The sequence below is a fragment of the Mytilus galloprovincialis genome, chromosome 9 (genome assembly GCF_965363235.1).
Source record: "Mytilus galloprovincialis chromosome 9, xbMytGall1.hap1.1, whole genome shotgun sequence".
Taxonomy (NCBI): domain Eukaryota; kingdom Metazoa; phylum Mollusca; class Bivalvia; order Mytilida; family Mytilidae; genus Mytilus; species Mytilus galloprovincialis.
In genome coordinates, this window is record NC_134846.1 from 85,172,633 (window position 1) to 85,192,322 (window position 19,690).

At 32.4% G+C, this 19,690-nt stretch overlaps 1 protein-coding gene across 2 annotated transcripts in view; it reads left to right on the forward strand.

Moving 5' to 3' along the window:
- Positions 1-627: 627 nt before the first annotated feature.
- LOC143046214 (polycystin-1-like protein 2) overlaps positions 628-19,690 on the forward strand; it is a 96,229-nt gene continuing 77,166 nt past the window's right edge. For both annotated transcript variants that reach the window (XM_076219256.1, XM_076219255.1), the window contains exons 1-10: positions 628-1,086; positions 3,132-3,293; positions 3,668-3,844; positions 5,912-7,481; positions 9,209-9,390; positions 11,355-11,528; positions 14,720-14,863; positions 15,463-15,587; positions 16,008-16,157; positions 18,411-18,575. In XM_076219256.1, the coding sequence (XP_076075371.1) occupies positions 3,718-3,844; positions 5,912-7,481; positions 9,209-9,390; positions 11,355-11,528; positions 14,720-14,863; positions 15,463-15,587; positions 16,008-16,157; positions 18,411-18,575 (2,637 nt within the window). In that variant the 5' untranslated portion in view covers positions 628-1,086; positions 3,132-3,293; positions 3,668-3,717. The remainder of the gene's footprint in view (positions 1,087-3,131; positions 3,294-3,667; positions 3,845-5,911; positions 7,482-9,208; positions 9,391-11,354; positions 11,529-14,719; positions 14,864-15,462; positions 15,588-16,007; positions 16,158-18,410; positions 18,576-19,690) is intronic.

A 19,690-nucleotide genomic window follows, 5' to 3' on the forward strand; every position in this document is an offset into this window, starting at 1 on the left:
ATGACGTCATGTGGAGATCCTATTAAAATGGCAGACATAAACCGATACACACAATTACACATGTCTGTTGTGGTGATCCTGTAACAATGGCAAACATAAACTAGACATGGCTGTAGTATGACGCAAGACAATTCTTTGGTTTTGTTTTCAAATCACCATAAAATGAAGGATATATACATGCTGCCAATTATAAAAGTGTCCTAGTCACAAACAGTACTATGATAGAGTATAAATCACTTTAGACTACGTGTTATTGTATGTGTTCAGGCTTTTTATTTGCATAGTTCTGAGTTATTAATGGAGAGTAGGTATAATATAACAAACAATATTTTTGTTATGTAATTTTTAATGGCTCTTTTGTTAATTATTTTGATGGATTGAATTCTATTATGTTAACACTAACATCTTATTTTACGTTACCATGCAAGCTGAACGTATTTTGTAGGAAGAAACCGCAAACAATTTCCTGAATAAACTTTCATAAAATGTCAAACGAAATTGATTTGAAAAATATGTATAAGTACTCTTTTACTTGATGAGTGCAGTAGCTAGTACTTATGTATTTATGTACTTATGTACTAGCTACGAAAGCAGATTTTATATCAATGGATGTCCATCTTCATCAGCATGTATCGGCCTTTAGCATACTTTTGATTCTTTAACTGAATTTGGTCTACCTTATGTGACTTACGAAAGGAATACTCAATCTGAAATGTCGACGGCAAACGAACAACTCTATAATAAAAAGAAGGAAAAAAAAAACCCGAACACGACCAAAAATAAGAGAATACTGAGATGTAACCTATGTCTCCAAATGGTAGGCAGATCCTTCTCCGCACAAACCACGCATCATTTCAATATATTTCACATACTAAAGTGTATGAAACCTTAGGTATCACATCTTTTTCATTTTAGGCCTTACAGTTGTTATAGAAGCCGAAACTACATGGGGGTCTTGGAGTTCTTGTGGCAAAATTCCAGGAAACATAGATCAGAACTGTAGGGGTACACAGTCACGGAATGGACAGACAATAGAAGAAAATCCGGTATCTGTGTCAGAAAGCAGAGGTTGTTTTATAACAAATAGTAAGTTTATCTTTTATGAAGTATGTAATTATCCACAGTGAGGCAGCTCAATTTCATGTACATAAAAACCCCATGTCAAAGGTACTAACAAAGTAAAAACAAATATCTATGTCAATGTTCTTGTTTCAAGATATTAGCCATTGAAATTTTGGCGGGAAAATGTTCTCTCTTGAGTTTTCTTAGATTTACCATTGACAAGTTTAAGTTGTCTTAAACTACAGATGGCTTATAATTATACAATTAAAAGATTTACAAAAAAAAAGGGGGAAAGCGAACATTCCTAGGAAGCCATTACAGGTCTTCGGCAATACTAAGTTTTTATCGCATTTTGAACAAGAGACTCAGAAATTAAGATCAGTGCATTCGGGTCTTCTGGTCTATAGAAATAAAGAAAAGGACTATAAATGTATGCACAAAAGGTTCATTTGAATGATTGTGTATTTAATGCCAAATTTCCTTTGGTGAAACATAAAATTAACTATACAAAACGAAATGTGACGTATAGGCAGATGTAACATTTATTAAAAGAGACAATGTGATTGTTTGAATTTCTTAAATATGATTGTAGGAAAGTTACCAATAATACACAGTCGAATATAATGCATGTAAAATTGGTGGAACGTGTATTTTCAATTACATATTTAAAAAAATACTCAATCCCAAATACCAGTTCGTAGATTATTCCTGAAATATTCTGTAGGATTTGAAATTCTCAAAGTATTATCGAATTTGTCTAAATAATGATGATGTAGACGAGACAAATCTAGTTATCCATACTGCCTACAACTATGTGACACACCTATGCAACATAGGTATTCTTAAAGGCACAGACATGAAAAACTTAAAACAATTAAAAAGAGAAAACCAAAGTCCTGGTTATATTCGATTTGAACAAAAGGAAACAAACATTACGATTGACAACAGTAACCACTAAATAACAGCTCCCAAATTTTATTAGACACTCATAGACTGTTGCTCCTTAAAAATGAATGCCAGTGTTCAATCCTATCTCAACCTGGAACCATTGACATTAGAACACAACATTTAACAATTAGTAAAAATAATTTGCATAGCGCTTGCCTCATCAAAATTGGTACGAAGCACATAAAGAACAAACAACAAACAAAATCCCATCAAATAAACGATAAAAACACCCAAGAGAAGATCAAAGCCTAGTAAACTAACCATGTTTTCCCAGACTTAAATAATACACTGTATACAACAGTCTGTGAAATATACATGTCTCACAATGTTAAAAGTTTCCATTTTGTAAAGCAATGCATAATTTAGGCAAGCTTTAGATTATGGATTATAAAATCATACTGCTGCAAAGTGTTAACTTTTTATATTTAAAAAAAAAAATAGAATGTAATGATCAATTTGTTATTCATGTATTGTTCTTTCGGTAACAGCTGAACTTCAAAATCAAATCTTTGTAAAAACCAAATTATTTATGGCTTTAAGAAGCTTTGTGATCGCAAATGTCTTGAATTCATAAATTACCACAATGAATAACCGCGTAGCGTATTATTTTAAAGTGTGTACCTATTTTTTATATGTTATTTCGAATAGACAGAAAAATATTACAGTCTTTCCTTATAATTTAATTTTCATTTTAAGCCGGAGTAGCTTATAGACATAATTTGGTCATGTGACTGTGCGGTCATCAACATTTTTTCCTGATTTGATAAACAAAACAACGTCAGCCAATCAGAAGACTCGTTTCATCCTAAATTAAATTACTTTAAAATGACCCTTCGAAATCGTCACTACAGACAAGGGCAAAGCGAAATAGTCGGAATGTATACACTCAATGACAAAAGCACCAAACGAACACAAACGTAAACAAAGCTATGGAAAGCCTTTTTTACTGAAAATTCTAGTATAGAGGTTCCCGTGTAAAGCTGTATTAATTTATATACCCCCCCCCCACCCAAAAAAAAAAGGATGCATTGAAGAAATTATATATAGCGACAATTCTAATAACCTTCTAACCAATGATACACCGTAACTTTTTCAATCTATATAATAATAATTTTATTTAGATGTGGTAGATGGAGGCTACACGACATGGGGTGAATGGGGAGATTGTTCATATAAGTGTTATGGAACAACTAGGAGATATAGATCATGTCATGATCCTACACCCTGTAATGGCGGTAAAGATTGCAGCATTTTAGGCAGAAATAGACTGACAAAGGATTGCGGTAGGTAATAAGTTGTTTCGATAGAGGATTGTTGAAACAGCGGGAGAGATTCGAACTGTTGAACAACACAGCGTACAAAAGTAGCGGGAAAGGCAATATAGTCTCGAAACAGAGACCAAAAAAGATTGTGGTTAGTACTTGCAGAATATAGTATTTTCGTGAAAGAAACACTAGATGATAGAAAACTGGGGAAAAAGAAAAGTTTCCTAGAGGCAATGATCGAAAAAAATATTTGCTTATTACTCATGGAAAGTACTGTAAGCGTTTTCGAGAAATTAAACAACCAAAAATTATAGTACGTTTGCGTTCTTCAGATAGATTACCAATAAAAAATTTTACTACATTTTTCTATATTTTTTAAATTTTTTCATTAGGTCCAATAGCAGGACAATGGGGAGAATGGGGATCTTGGGGTAATTGTCAGATGCCACCAGGAAGTAGTGGTTATGGTACTGGTACGCATGTGCGTTATCGAGCTTGTAACGATCCCAGTCCTATATGTAATGGAGATTACTGCATCGGTGATGATGAGGTGACGGAGAACTGTAGAGGTAAGCCATGCTTACTTATACTGTAGTGGTATACGAACCTTACATTCACTTTAGTTTGTCATACCTTTGCGTGATCTCAGTATAAAATTGATTCCTGTTTTATAGTGGTAATATATATGTAAACCTCAGATCTGTGTACGACCTCAAATCTGTGTCCGTTTTTCAAATCTATGCCCCATCGTGACGTCAATCGCTAATCTATATCCGTAAAAATTGATTCGGCCTGAAATCTGTGTCCGATTTTCAATCGCGACGTCAATCGCAAATCTGTGTCCGTTATAAAAAGATAAGATCTCAAATCTGTGTAATGTTTTAATTTTTTTTCAATTTGTTTCGCCATGCGCAAATGTATGCCCGTCTAATAAGTTCAGCCTTATAGGTTTTTTATTTTATTTAGTAATTTCCAATAATATTAAGTTGGTATGTGTTCTCCATGTATGTGCAAGAGCTGAAGTATAGTAAACGTCTAAGAAAATCCGGCGAAATTATTTAGCTGGTATTTATAATATTCTTTAAAGTACGGTCTTAATATATATGCTTTTTGTTTTATTAAGGTTTTTTTCATGTGTGTGGTTAAAATCTTTACATGCGTGTGTTATTATTGTATGCCGTCTTTAAGAATGAAACCACAAAACCATATTTATTTTACTAAAAAAGACAGTAAAGAATGAATATTTGTTTGCAACTTCAACTTACTTCGTTTTGTCTTTGAATTTGTTCATATCGCTGTTTCATTGACATTTGTACCACTTTATCTATGTTTTTCCTTGAATACTAGTATCAAAAAATCATTCTAAATTGCTAAAAATAAAACGTTTTTTTTTATTTTTAATTGAAATATTTGTGAATCACAAAAGAACATATTTCAATTGTTTGGTCTTCAAATGTTAAACTTGTAATAATGTCTTTAATAACGAAAATAATTCCCAAAGAAGAATCATTCTTTATGTTTTGGCATATTCCTTCTCTCCAGAAACCAGATGTAAACACTGCAGTCCCTTTGTTCACGGCTTGATTTGTTTTGAGTTGTAAATATTCCACAATAGTAGGAGTAAAGATATCCTGATAATTGTCAGAAAACATTTCAAGAGGATAAATCTCTAGTTGACGTTTTTAAAAATATTCCATCAGTCCGCTATTCATAACAGATTTTCCTCCAGTTTTAAAGACAAAACATAAAGCAATTTTAAACCATGTGTATTAATAGATAAAATGTAAACCTTACTTTTGTCATATAAACCACTTGTACAATGTTTGTTCGGTGTGAGTTAATGCTCCGTGTTGAAGGCCGTACTTACTCCTGTAATTGTTAAATTTTCATTGTTTACTTGATGACGTTTTGTTATGTTTTATGTCGATGAAGGAACATAAATTTGAGCCATAAATGGCCATAGATTTGAGTAAATAAAAGACATAGATGTGAGACAATACAGGACATAGATTTGAGACAAGAAAGGACATAGATTTGGAACGTCTATGATGCAACATTAAAAAGGACATAGATTTGCGGAAAGGACATAGATTTGAGGCCGGACATAGATTTGAGGCTTACATATATATAATTTACTCCGCAGTGTTAGAAAAGGGAACAAAATGCACTTTTTTGTAATGTTTATACCATACAAACAACCTTATTATCGAACGAAAAAAACATGAATTAATTATAGAGATTTTTTATCCAATACAATGGTCATACAAGTTAGAAGATGTGGTATGCTTGCCATTTAGACAAGTATCCAACAAAGTTTAATAAAGTAGATGTAAGTAATACTAGGCAACTGTAAGACCTTCATCAATGAGAGAAAAAAAAACATACTGAATAGTTGGTTTTAATAACATCAACACGAAAAAGATAAAAAAAAAAAAATCAATTAAGGAAAAAAAAAACCCGGTTTAATCTATTATAACAAAAATTTTCGAAAAACAAATATGACAAACATGGACATAAGACAACCACTGAACTACTGCATACTTTGGACTTGACATTTAGCGATAACTCAATAGATGTGTTCGTTTGTTTAAGAATTAGAAAACATCTTGTCTAAGTGTATTTATTATATATTTTAGTTGTACCTCCTTGTTTTAACTACCCCATGTTCAGTGATAAATTTCTACTCCTCGAATCTCCTATGGTGATATATACGTCAGCAAAAGTAGACATATATTTACTTACTAAAAACAAATGTGCACCGGAAACAATTATTTACACGTATTACGAGTTATATAAAATACACAATGAAACCACAGAGATTCAGATTGGAGAAACGCAATGGGACATAAAGTTTATGTTTAGTCCAGGAAAACTGGATTTAGGTGTTTATCGCTTATATGCAAAAATAGGATATCCCACGAGAAATATGGAATTTTGGATGGAAGAGTCAATGTTTATCAAGATAGAGCATCCACCACCACACGCCTTTATAAAAGGAGGTGATGGGAGGACGGTTGGAGAAGGAAACTTAGAATTTGATGCACACTCAGAGTCGTATAGTTTAACAAACGGCCCCGGTGATCCAACTGGGCTTTTGTTTCAATGGAAATGCATTAATTTTGTGACGAAAAATTTATTAAATTTACTACAGTTTAATATTGATCCTGTGGTAGCATTTAACGACACAAAAGTATATAAAAGGAAATGGTACGAAACTAATTTTATACCATATATAGAAAACAAAGTCGCCTTCATCGACGGGTCTACCTTGAATGTAGTTGTTCAAAATCAGAGAGCAGCGAACGCGAGTTGTTTATTAGGAAGAAATATTTATATAAAAACTGAACTTTACAAATACATTGATACAGTTTCAAATGAAACTTTAAATGGAAGCGTCGAAATATTGACCACAGTAGCACCATGGTATGATCTTCATCAGTTAAATAGATTTTATGATATAGACTATATGTACGAAATGGAGTTTAATCCAATCCAAGAACTAAGTACAGCGTATGTCATACCTGTCCAAGCACAAAGTATTCTCGTGAAAAATGAAATGTTAGAATTTTTTGAATATTTATACGATGAAGATTCTGAAATGTTTCGACAGAAAGACACGATTGACTTTTTTGAAGGTCTGTCAGACAGTTCATTAACATTACATAGTTTGTATCAACTCAATACATTACCAGGACTACCTGCAAGCGCCAACGCTACTTTCTTTGAAAATTTGTATGAATGGTTGCAGGACGCTGATGTGTCAGAGTCTATCACATATGGCTTAATAGACCTTTTGGATAATTTTAAGTTAGTTAAACAAATTATAATGGACGCAATTGAACTAACCGAAATTATGGAAATAGAATCGTTTCTTCTATTAAAAATTGACGATACGGGGAAATGTCTATTAGAATATCTAGGAGAGATATTTGAAGGGTTCATTACAATAAATTCGATCAGTTGGCAAAAAATGAAAGAGCAGGAACAATACTACTTACATTGGTTGGAAGAAGAGTTGTTCACGTCTGGAAACTGTCATTTATTCAATGCTTTTAATGGAAATGCAAATCTGTTTGTTACGTCACAGAATGTTTTAGAAGGAATGGGATTTCTTCTTTATGTGAGAGTAGAATTTGAACAGTCTGTTAGTTACTTTATACAACATGTACAGTCAATCCCTGGAAACGCTCCTTCTCTTGATTTAGAGTGAGTATAATCAAAATAGAGATATTTTGAAGTACAAATTTATACACTCTGGTTAATTAAATTTAAATTATAAGGTATAAATTGAAGAACAGATGACGAACTTCGTCAGAATTCGACAATTTATACATATCTGATGTCATCTATGAAAATTTAAGAGATAACTGTATTGTATTTGAAGCTTTGAGGACGTCCATCGGTAGTTTTACTGTCGCAAATTTAGTTTACCTGGCGACGCGGAGCGGAGACAGGTAAACGGGTATTTGCGACAGTAAAACTACCGATGGACGTCCGCAAAGCTTCAAATATAATACAGTTATCTCTATTCTAATGCAAAACAAGTTTATAATTAAATTTCAATCATTATTTCAGTGTAAAATGTTCATTAAAGAAAATTCCGCGAAAAGATGTTATGTTCTTTGGTCCCTACACTAGGTGACGTCATAGGTATGCTTCCGGCGTCAAACATAAACACCGGCCGTTTTCTGGCTTCTGTGCCGCTTCAGAATGTAATAAAATTTGATAAAAAGAAGATTTTTAGGCGCAACAAGTGAGTTTTTTGTTTATTATTGTAAAAATAACATGTCAATATATTCCGAAATTCAAAATGTCGGCTTCCTTAGTTACAGACAAGGAGATAGAGAATTTTACGCTTGCTGTTATCCAATCAGAACAATTGTTACAAAATAATTGCATTAGAATTATATATATACGTCTTCATGCCTTATTTATCATGTACTGTAGTACGTCGCTAGATTAAAACTGACGTGGAAAGGTAATACCCGTCCATCGAAAGCTTCAGTTTTATGAAGCCCAGGTGGTCGTGTGGTCTAGCGGGACGACTACAGTGCAGGCGATTTGGTGTCACGATATCTCAGTAGCATGGGTTCGAATCCCGGTGAAGGAAGAACAAAAAAAATTACGAAAGCAAATTTATAGATTTAACATTTTTGGGTTGATGTTTCGACGAATTGTATATATATATGTATATATATATAACAAGTCAAAGAGAGCACAACATCACCATTAAATAACTGTAAAATTAGCAATTATTTAATGGTGATGTTGTACCCTTTTTGACTTGTTATGTATTATATTTTGTAGTGTACAGAATCATATTACATGATCCATCTCCCTGTAAGATTAATCGTTGACTATTTATTCAGTCATTTTATATCTTTGGTTGATAGCTGCTGTGTAAGTATCAATCATATATCAAGGAAACCATGATAGGAAACGTCAGCTTTGAAGGAAGTGAGGATTTCAGTCGGACTAGACTGGCGATAGTTTTAAAAAAAAGATCATCAAAACGCATCAAATATGTTATGATTAAAGAAACCAATCATCTTAACACTATAATCAGTATCAAAACATGTTTAGTTTCTATAAGTAATCAATTTCCCTTATGGAATTGTAAATATCAGGTCCATGATTGACAAACCCTTTGTAGATAGATACAAATAAAACTGCTTACGGAAAACTGAGTTTTGACTTACAAGCTACGATACACATTTACTTACCTATGTCAGATGCAAGTTAAGACAATCTTTGAGAACCATACCTTTGTCACGATTAGCACATAATTCACTATTGAAGATTCAGCTATGACATGTATACTGTGATAACGATTAACTTAAAATTAACTATTTAAACCCAGGTTCAATTGTATTAAAAAAACTGGTCTGACATCTTTACTGTCGTTATGTTAAAAAAATACTTAACTATTTTAGATGCAGGTTGAACTGTATGAAGAAAACAGCACTGACATCTATTTTATCATTGCGAGCTACTTGTTCTGCATGTACATTCCAGCAACAGAAAGGAAACACATTTTGGTGGAATGTTAAAAATTTCGATCTTTACAGTAAAACCTCTTCAAACAATAGTTACTGGCAATCCTGGATGTTATCTGGTAAATATGAATTCTAGTATCGTATTTCTCATTGTTCACATTTGTCGCGCGTCCTTTACTTTAATTTCTTATGTATGAGCATTGTAACTCATGCCACATCTTCTTATATCTACATACATTAGGGGCCTATCAAGCGAAAATAACCCGAATCTTTTCTCGAATTACCAAACATGTAAAAAATACCGAACTCCAAGAAAATTTCAAAACAAAAAGTCCCTTATCGAATGGAAAAATGAAAAGCTGAAACAAATCAAACACATGAGTAACAACTGAAATTTTTCTAACTAGGTACACGCATTTGTGTATGTAGAAAATTGTGGATTAAACCTGGGTTTTGTAGCTAACCTCTTGAATGTATGACTATCGCATATAATTGCATTATATTGTCAACTATGTGGGAACAAAACAAACAGACATAAATTTTGCACAAATTGATGAACAGCAATCAACATTTTTTAATAATCTAAATCACTATAAAACAACCAACCATGCCAACAAAAAAGAAAGAGATCCAAAAAGAGACAAACGTATACAAGCCAAATACAAAATAACATGTAGACACTCTAAATATCCTAGAGTATCAGTAGCTCATTAGTTAATGTGTCGGTACTGTCATGAAAATAAGGATATTGTTTCATCAAAATCTTGGAAATCACATGCAAAACAAAAAAAAATCTGATTCCTTCCCTGGCTTTTGCTATTCTTTTTTTAATGAGTGTATGAATCAAAATTTGCCTCGAATATCACTGAAGATACATTTATTGTCGAAATACTCATATAATGCAGACAAATTGGTACTGTTATATAGAGAATAATACATGGTAAAATCCGTATCATATGTCGTATCATCCCGAGACATCAATATCAGCCCAAGGGCCTTTAGGCCCGAGAGATGATATTGGTCGAGGGTGATACGGCATGTGATACGGATTTTGCCATGTATTATACACTTTATCATATATTTCAACAGAAGAGTATTATATTATATGAACTGTTTTCTGATCCATAGCACTTGGTTACATTCAGTTCTACTTTTGTCTTGTTTCAAAGGCCTTAAAAGAACTGCTCAATTACTTATCCGAAGCACCTGGGTTACCTTACAATTTGCGTGCTGTTGTTTTAAAAATATTTTGTTTATTATTGTATTAATTTGTGTGTTTTGTATTTTTAATAGTTGCATTTAATGTGCCAAAAAACTTGACGTTCGTGACGTCACATACAATATAAAAACTCGACGCTCGTGACGTCACATACCAAACAATGACGTCATTCAAAAAATTTACCTATTTTGAGGAAAATTTTTCTTAAGCAAAAAAAAAAAACCAAAACTGACTTTATGTAAAAAAAAAAAAAAAAAAAAAAAAGTAGGGGTGTGATAAAGGGTAGGGGTGTGATACAGGGTATGCGATAAAGGGTAGGGGTGTGATAAAGGGTATGCGATAAAGGGTGCGCATCAAAGTTGCGCGATATGGATTAAACAGCAGGTTATTTATCACATATGCAAAACTACTGTATTTACTACTAAACATATGATAAAGTATAAATTATATTCCAATCTCAAACAATTAGAGGAAATCGTGTTTATACAATAATCCTATCTTGGAATCAACTTGATTACTTAAAAATATATTAAACAAGACTATTTAAGATCGATCATCAATAATACTAAGAGTTTTAATCAAAACCATATTCCCCTATAAAACAAAAGCATTATAACGTGACATATGACAAGAGTTCTTAAGCGGGGATAGGTAAATGCCCATGTGTCGATGCAAAATTTACTAATTTGATTAGTGGACAATCACTTAAGGAAAAAGTACAGAAATTTATAATAACGTTGTAAAGGACAACAACAAAATAAACAGGATATCTTACTTTTGCCTTACTGAGCGCAGTCACGTAAGGATGTCCCGCATTACACCAGTAGAGATATGGTTATAGTAAGTTTTTTCAAATATTTTCAGAGTTGAATACGAACGAATTCGTTATAAAAGCAAATGTGTTTAACGAGAGTACAGGGTACCTTATCGAGGCTTTTATGAAGCTAGCGTCAGGAGCGATTAGTACCAGTGTTTGGGTAGTCACGACCAACATACTACCTTATGGCGGATCATGTGAAGTATTGGATGCAGATTGGGGTAAGACAATCCAAAAATTAATAAAAGCAACAGAAGTATACCGCTGTTCATAAAGCGATAAAACGAAAACAAATCAGGGTGACAAAGCAAACACCGAGGGAAACACATCAAATATAGCGACGGATTCCAATCCACACTATCATTTTCTATGTTCAATGGACCGTGAAAATGTGGTAGAAATTGGTATCAAAATGTGAAAGATCATATCATGGGAAATATACACTATAAAAGTCAAAAAGTCTGAAAAGACCAGTTTTTGTCTTGATTTGCATGAACTTTTACTCGACATTCTCCAAAAGTATGACTTGTGTCTTAATTTTTCTTGACAAATTCTCATTTATATCAAATTTGTATGAAATTTACTCGACATATTCTTGACATTCTGAATATTGTCTTAAAATTTCTTGACAAATTCTTGACATTTGAATACTGTCTTGAAAATTCTCGACATATTCTAGACATTCTTATTTTTTCTCAGTATGGCTTGACATATTCTGAACATTTTGAATTGTGTCTTAAATTTACTTGACAGTTCTCAATTTTACAAATCATGACCAATATTCATGATATAACTTCATTCTTAATTTCTCTTTACATAATATACTGTTGTTTTAAGTTACTTCTTACAACAAATATCAAAGTTGGGCATGTAAAATAATTTTAAATTTGGGTATCTAAATATTTTTAAAAATGCATATATGGCTATGAAATCTAATGTATAAAATAATTTAAATGTGGGTGTGTTGATATAAAACAATTTAAAAGTGGGTTTTTAAAAAATACAAATTTTGATTCCTAAATCTTATTAATTAAATGATTAAAACCAATCATACTGTAGACATATTTTACTCTACATTCATAATATTCAATGTTAATATGGTAAATAATTATTATTGAAAAATGTGGTTTATATAAATAGCAAATTATGATAATATACAAATCATTCATTTAACAGAAGAAAAATTTGTGTAATGTCATCTACTGGAATATATACTAAGTATTATACATTGACAGGATGTTCCCCATAAAATTAAGGCATTCCACACCCTAGAACACGCGCAACTGATATAATAATAGAAATTACTGATTTACCTGTAAGCAGCCATACAACTTATCAGTTATTATCTACTCCAGGAATAATAAAAAAAAAAATTTTTCACAATGAGTGTTGAATTTTTTTTTTGTCAATGATTCAATTGGTCTTATGAAATGGATCTCAAACAGACATACATAAAATAGATCTAAACATTTTATTCTTTTCAGGAAGGAAATATTTCAAACTTTTTTTGATAAAAAAATTATGAAATTCAACACTCAAATTTGAATAAAAAATGTTTTTGGGTTGTTCTAAAAATGAAAAGGGTCTGAATCAAGCTGATCAAAAAATTCGTTGACCTGTACGAAAGCCCCTACCCCCCTTGTTTTCGCCACACAAACCCAAAAGATGAATTGTGGGGTCAAAGAGACACATGGTCATATTTTAAAACCGCCTTCAAGACACCTATTTTAGTAAAGCAAATTTGACTGGCAGTTTTGCGAATGGCAAAAATCTAAATGCTGTTTGTCAGTTACTTCGACTTGTATTCCAAGTGAAAACAATTAATTTAATGTTTAATAAAAATAAATCAAATGTAAACTACATGGGGGATTAATCAGGGTATTCTAACTTAGGTGTACGAAAAGGGTATCTTACTATACCAAATTAATCCTTGATTCTTCAAAGTTTAGTTTAGCCATAAAAATAACGGGTACTAGTATATAACAGCAATAGAATGTCATAAAACGTGCAGAATAAGTCTGTACACATTTCAGGCGATATTTATACTGTTGAGATAGTGTTAAGACATATTTTATACTGTCAACAATGTGTCAAGACATATTCAGACATTATTTAGAATGTCAAGAATATGTCAAGACAGATCGAGACAAATTTAAGACAGTCAAGAATTGGTCAAGACTAATCCAGACTCTTATCAGATGGTACAGGAAGTGTCGAGAAATTTTAAGACAATGTTAATACTGTCAAGACACTTGTCAAGAAAAATCAAGAATCTTTTTTGACAAATTAATACTATGTCAAGATTTTTTAAAAATTATGCAGACAAATTAAGAATGTCTAGTAAAAATTCATGCAAATTCAGACAAAAACTGGTCTTTTCAGACTTTTTGACTTTTGTAGTGATATGTACTAAGTTTCAAGTATATTTGACTTCAAATCCATCAAAAACTATTTCGGCCAAAAACTTTAACCTGAAGCGGGACAGACGGACGGAATGACGAACAGACGAACGAACGGACGGACGCACAGACCAGAAAACATGATGCCCATAAATGGGGTATAATAAATGGGGCATAAAAAACAAAATAACAGAAACCTGCTATAAAAGCACAAACAGAACTATATAATTTGATAACAACTGCATATTTCTGACTTTTAACTGGTAATCTTAAATATGATGAGTTGAACCTTGTTAAATGGCTAGAAAAACCTCCTTGTGCCTTATATGTCAATGTTAAAGGTAAGGCTGGAATGACAACTTTATGTGACAGGAATACATTTCAAATAAATGCAAGAACACTCAGAACATATTGATGCATGAAGAATTAATATAAAGATCATTTCGACAATAAAACCACTCCTTCTGTTAATTGATTATAGCACGTATTTCACACTTGTTGCTCAATTGATACAAATATTTTTATGCCCCACCTACGATAGTAGAGGGGCATTATGTTTTCTGATCTGTGCGCCCGTCCGTCCGTCCGTCCGTCTGTTCGTTCGTCCGTCCGTCCGTCCGTCTGTCCCGCTTCAGGTTAAAGTTTTTGGTCAAGGTAGTTTTTGATGAAGTTTAAGTCCAATCGACTTCAAACTTAGTACACATGTCCCCTATGATATGATCTTTCTAATTTTAATGCCAAATTAGAGTTTTTACCCCAATTTCACGGTCCACTGAACATGGAAAATGATAGTGCGAGTGGGGCATTCGTGTACTGAGGACACATTCTTGTTTGCAAAATAAATTATTATATTATCAAGAACACCACTTAGTATCATGTATACATTTAAAAGTTAATTACACAAACAGTTGCTTCATATTGCAACTTAGCGACTTTTAAAAAATGTCTTGGATAAAGGCGTTTTTAAAACTACTGCTTAAATTAAATATCGTTTAATCCTCTTCTTGATTTAGGAGAAACGAAAGTAAGTACTGTTGGATGGAATGACGAAGGTTACAGAAGTTCTACCGACTCTAATTTTGACTGGAAAGAACAGTTAAACTTTAGAATAGTACAGCTGACATCACAAGGAAAAGAAACTCTACTATATTACGGATGTAAGTGCAATTTGTTTTCTTTTACAAATAATTAAAATATAGATTATGTCACTGCCTTATACATCAAGTAACTGAAAACTAGCCAATATTTTTTTCCAAAGAGAATTCAGGTGAGTTTCTACTGAAAGCTAGATAATAGTCCTGAGTAACTACACGTCACCCCTTTCAATGTTAATTCTGTCTGTTCAATATACATGAAATCAACCAAGCAATTTTGAAAAAAATATATATTTATCAAGGACCACATTTGTTGTCACAATTAATAAAGGTATATGTCAAAGAGACAGCAAAACAACAAAACACAAAATAATAAGAGGGACATTAGTTCGAATTGAAAACTTTACACAAGTCCAGCACTTAATCAAATCAATAAAAATGTGACACGCTAATTATAAAAAGCAAAACTTCTGACATGGTTTCTGCATATATATACATAAATCGAGGTAAAATAACTCAGGGATCTCAATTAGATATTAATTGTAGAAATATGGTGCAGTATAATTAGTATCGCCAATATTATTGTTGCATAAGGAGTTTGGAAAATAATGTGATTATATATTATGGTGTTGCATGTATAGATATACATTCTTTCATTTTAGCTGAAGAAAGTAACTATATAAGAATTAACCCTGGTTTAGAAGTAGACGATTACAATGTTACAATAAAGGCACACATCTACGATATATTTATTGACTATGCAGAATGTGCAATAAACGTGGGTCCGGTATGTATATTATATCTAGACTTGAATGTCAAAATAACCATGTGGTGATACGTAGATTTATAATTTGACGATAGTATCTACTGTAACCCGACAAATTGACTCAATAACTCCATCAAAATAATGAAAAATCGATATAAAATGTATATGCATAAGAAAATAAAAAGAATCTATTTTAAAGAAGCTTGTTTCAAATAAAAGATATGCAAATTGATATTTAAATAAATAAGAATATTTGATGTTTCCAATCTCCCAGTAATACTTGATGTTTAAAAAGCATATTTGAAAATTGCACTTGTTGTACATACTAAATTTTATTTTTTTCGTATTTGCTACTTAAACAATGTTTCAAATTACAAACAGTGTTGCATTCAATTTATTGCTTACAATTATTGCCATGTTTTAAAATTACGTATGTTTCAGATACTACCCGATTATATAAGTGATGATGAAATCAGTGTGTCACACTATCTCAAGTCTTCGTCTGATAACATTGAGTATTACTGGGAGATTGGAAACATCAAACAGGTGGCTTTGAATACAGAAGTAGCTGCAACACCTATCAAGGATTTGGTACGATAACATAATTGATTTTTTAATATTTGGTTTTAGAAGCCACTTCACAACTCAAAAATGATACATGTAGAGTGGAAATTTAAATTGTTTTAAAACAGACACATTTTAAAACATGTTTCGTGAAAGAATTTTTTGGGTGTTTTCTTTGATTCCTGTTTTAAGCCGATCAGTGGAACAATGAAAAGATTCAGCGAGGGCTTTGTTTCAGTTGGCCTTATTTGATACGACATTATTTTGTGTTCTATGCTCTTCAATCAGGGTTACGAACTTTTTATGTCTGAGCGTCACTGGCGAGTTAGACAAATCGTGCATGCATAATTATAAGCCTGATATCTGTGATGAGCCAGTACTCGGGTGCTGACATGAAATATCATTGATACAATTTTTGATAATCATCCGGTCATAAAATGTCTAGTTCACACGGAGTACTATTGTTCTATAACACACGCATTAATTGCCAGATTTTGCACAATCATTTTTTGAGTTTGTCAATTTTGCTTTCTAATTGTTTTGATTGAAGCGTCGCTTATGAGTCATGGGTAGACAAAAAGTGTATCTGGTCAACAAAATCATCAGCCTGTTATACTAAATCATTTTTTTCATTGCTTTGCTTGTACGTATGTTGTTTTTCTCGATCATTTATCTTAGACAACACAAGATGGTATTCCAGGTGCTGGAGTAATGTATTCTTTGTTTAAATTGTTTGCAGATACAGTTAAGTCGGTCAAATATCTTGACTAACATCTAGAAATTGAAAATGAAGGTCGGTTGAAAACAAAATTTTACGACAAAAGAGATGATTCCAGCTTCCATATTGTGAACTTTCTATTTTTAAATAACAATATTCCAGCAGCGCCTGCATACGGAGTATATATCCCCAATTGATACGATTATCCCGTGCTTGTATTTCCTATCATGATTTACTTGATAGAGGGTTGCTACTTACATTAAAGCAAGAGTTCCAAATGGTGAATTGAAATCATCCCTTCGTATATTTTACGGACGCCATCACGAGTTGGTTAACCATTATGAAATAACCGTTTCACAGATGATATCGGATATGTTCCTAACGTCTCACATACAATCACCTTCCCTTTTTATGAATGCGACCTACCAAATCAGACTATTTACCGGTTTTGTAATAACACGAGCAATACGACTTGTGCTACATGTGAAGCAGGATCTGCATACCCTTCAGCACCTGAGAACCTGAGATCACCCCTAAGTTTTGGTTAGGTTCGTGTTGCTGAAACTTTAGTTTTCTATGGTGTATCATATGTACTATTATTTGTTTGTGTGTCTTTTTCATTTTTAGCCATGATGTTGTAAGTTTATTTTCGATCTTTAAGTCTGACTGTCCCTCTGGTATCGTTCGTTCCTCTTCTACAGTTTTCTTTTGTTTGTCTTTGTGCCATTAATTAAGTATCGTTTGGTCGTAAGACTTTTAACCTGACTTATTTGTCATGTATGTCGCTGTCGGTTTTTTGATAATCCGCTTTACTGATGCAGGTCCATGTAGGGTGAGATTCAAACGATATAGGTTTCCCAGGGTTGTATCAATTTTGTTTACTCATGTATTTATGTTTTACTAAATTTCAACTTTAACGAGGAAGAGTATACAATATACGATATATACTGTCATCTATATAAAAACAAATTGTTGGCGTCTTTGTCAAACTTGCCTTCTTACATTTTTATTTATTCGAGCGTCACTGACGAAATGTGCGTCTGGAGTACACGAATTTAAGCCTAGTAGCTACAATAAGTTGATTTACTATATATTACAACACTTATTTTGTTTTCGTCTTCGATTGATTAATTTGGATGTTTGTTTGTCAGTTGTGCTGTATGTCTGTGGTGTTTGTTTCCACAGTTTTTGAATGATGGATGAAAATAATTGTCCTATATACCTTTACAAAATGCATGTTCCTAGTCAGGAATCTTTCAGATTGTTTTAACACGTTTTGTTGATAACGTTTGACTTTGTCAGTTTTATGGACTTCCCCTTTTGGAATTGATCTTAAAGTTAGGTATATATGTTATACTTATGTATCGTTATCATAGAGGTAAACAGTGTTCCAGTACTGAGTTGTTTTATTATGCTTGTATGTCTCTCTTTTCATTCTACAGATGTCTATTAGAATATTAAAGGAATTTTTGTATCTCGAAAACTGATTAATCTTCATATGCAATAAAAAAAAAAAACGATGATGGTTCTAATTTGGTAATCAATATTTTCTTTCTTCCAAGACTTTGAATGCCACTGTTGTTGATACTGGTCCAGCTGAATGGGTGAATATTGGTATTGAAACAAGTGCCAATGGTTCTCAAATTATACAAACGTTTGATGAACTATGGGAAATGTACCTAAATCCTGACTATGAAGATGATTCAGCACAAATTGAAATCATACAGGTAACATAAAAATACATATTATAATAACATCCACGCGTTCAATATCATTCAAATACTTCTCGCAGATCCACTTGTATTAAATCTTTAAGCAGTTTCATTTGTGAAAATAACAGTTTACTATTGATGAAAAAATACCTGTGGATTATACAATAGGAAAACTTCGCGGCAATTTATTTTCGCTATTTTCGCGGTAAGTATTTGGACGCGAAAAAAAAAACGACGGCAAACATTTCTAGAAAATTCTATTCATAAGATGAAAAACATACATGTACGTATTTGATCGAATATAATATGTAGATCACCACAGTATAATACCGATTTTATAAACGACAATCGTAATTGTATTCCTTAATGAAATACATTGTCAGAAATCATTATTTTTTTTAACTCCAGTTAATCATATACACGGAGGACACCTCAAGCAAGTAAATATTGTTATGTAAACAACACTTGTTGATATATTAACATGACACCTATCTTTCAGTTTTAAAATATAACCTTGTTGAATCTGCTACATAGATTAATCAGATCAAAAGATCAATTAGTTAGCATTAATCCTGAGAGCATTTTATTGTAATTCACTCTCAATTAGATCTTCTATTCAGTTATTGTGTATAGGTGTAACACCAATAATTCGGGCCCGGCCAGAAAGCACATACCAGGAAGTAGTACATATTTAACACAAAATAGTTCCTACGAATGAGTGTAACTTTCAAACTATGTAGGATATTTAGGTATTTTTTTTTGCATCAAATGAAAGCTGAAGAACTGGTGATCATTGTAGAACACTTTTGGACTTTTAATTTTAAATATTAAAAAAACTGCACCAAATTTTAAAAAGAGGGTACATTTTGTCTGTTTGTTTGTCAGATCGGAAGTACCTGTTTTGGTACATCCGAAGTTCCGGGAACCAGTTCTTTCTAATATGCCATCAAAGGTATGTTGACTTTTTCAGTAGGAGACACCATAAAGTGTTGCTTTGACATGCAATGATTACCACTTTATTTGAACTTAAAATGAAAGAGGTGTTCCTGTTTGAAATGGAGGAATTTAACATAGAAAGCAATGGGACCATGAATTAGTGGTGTTCTTCCTATATATTTTTAGGAGAAAAC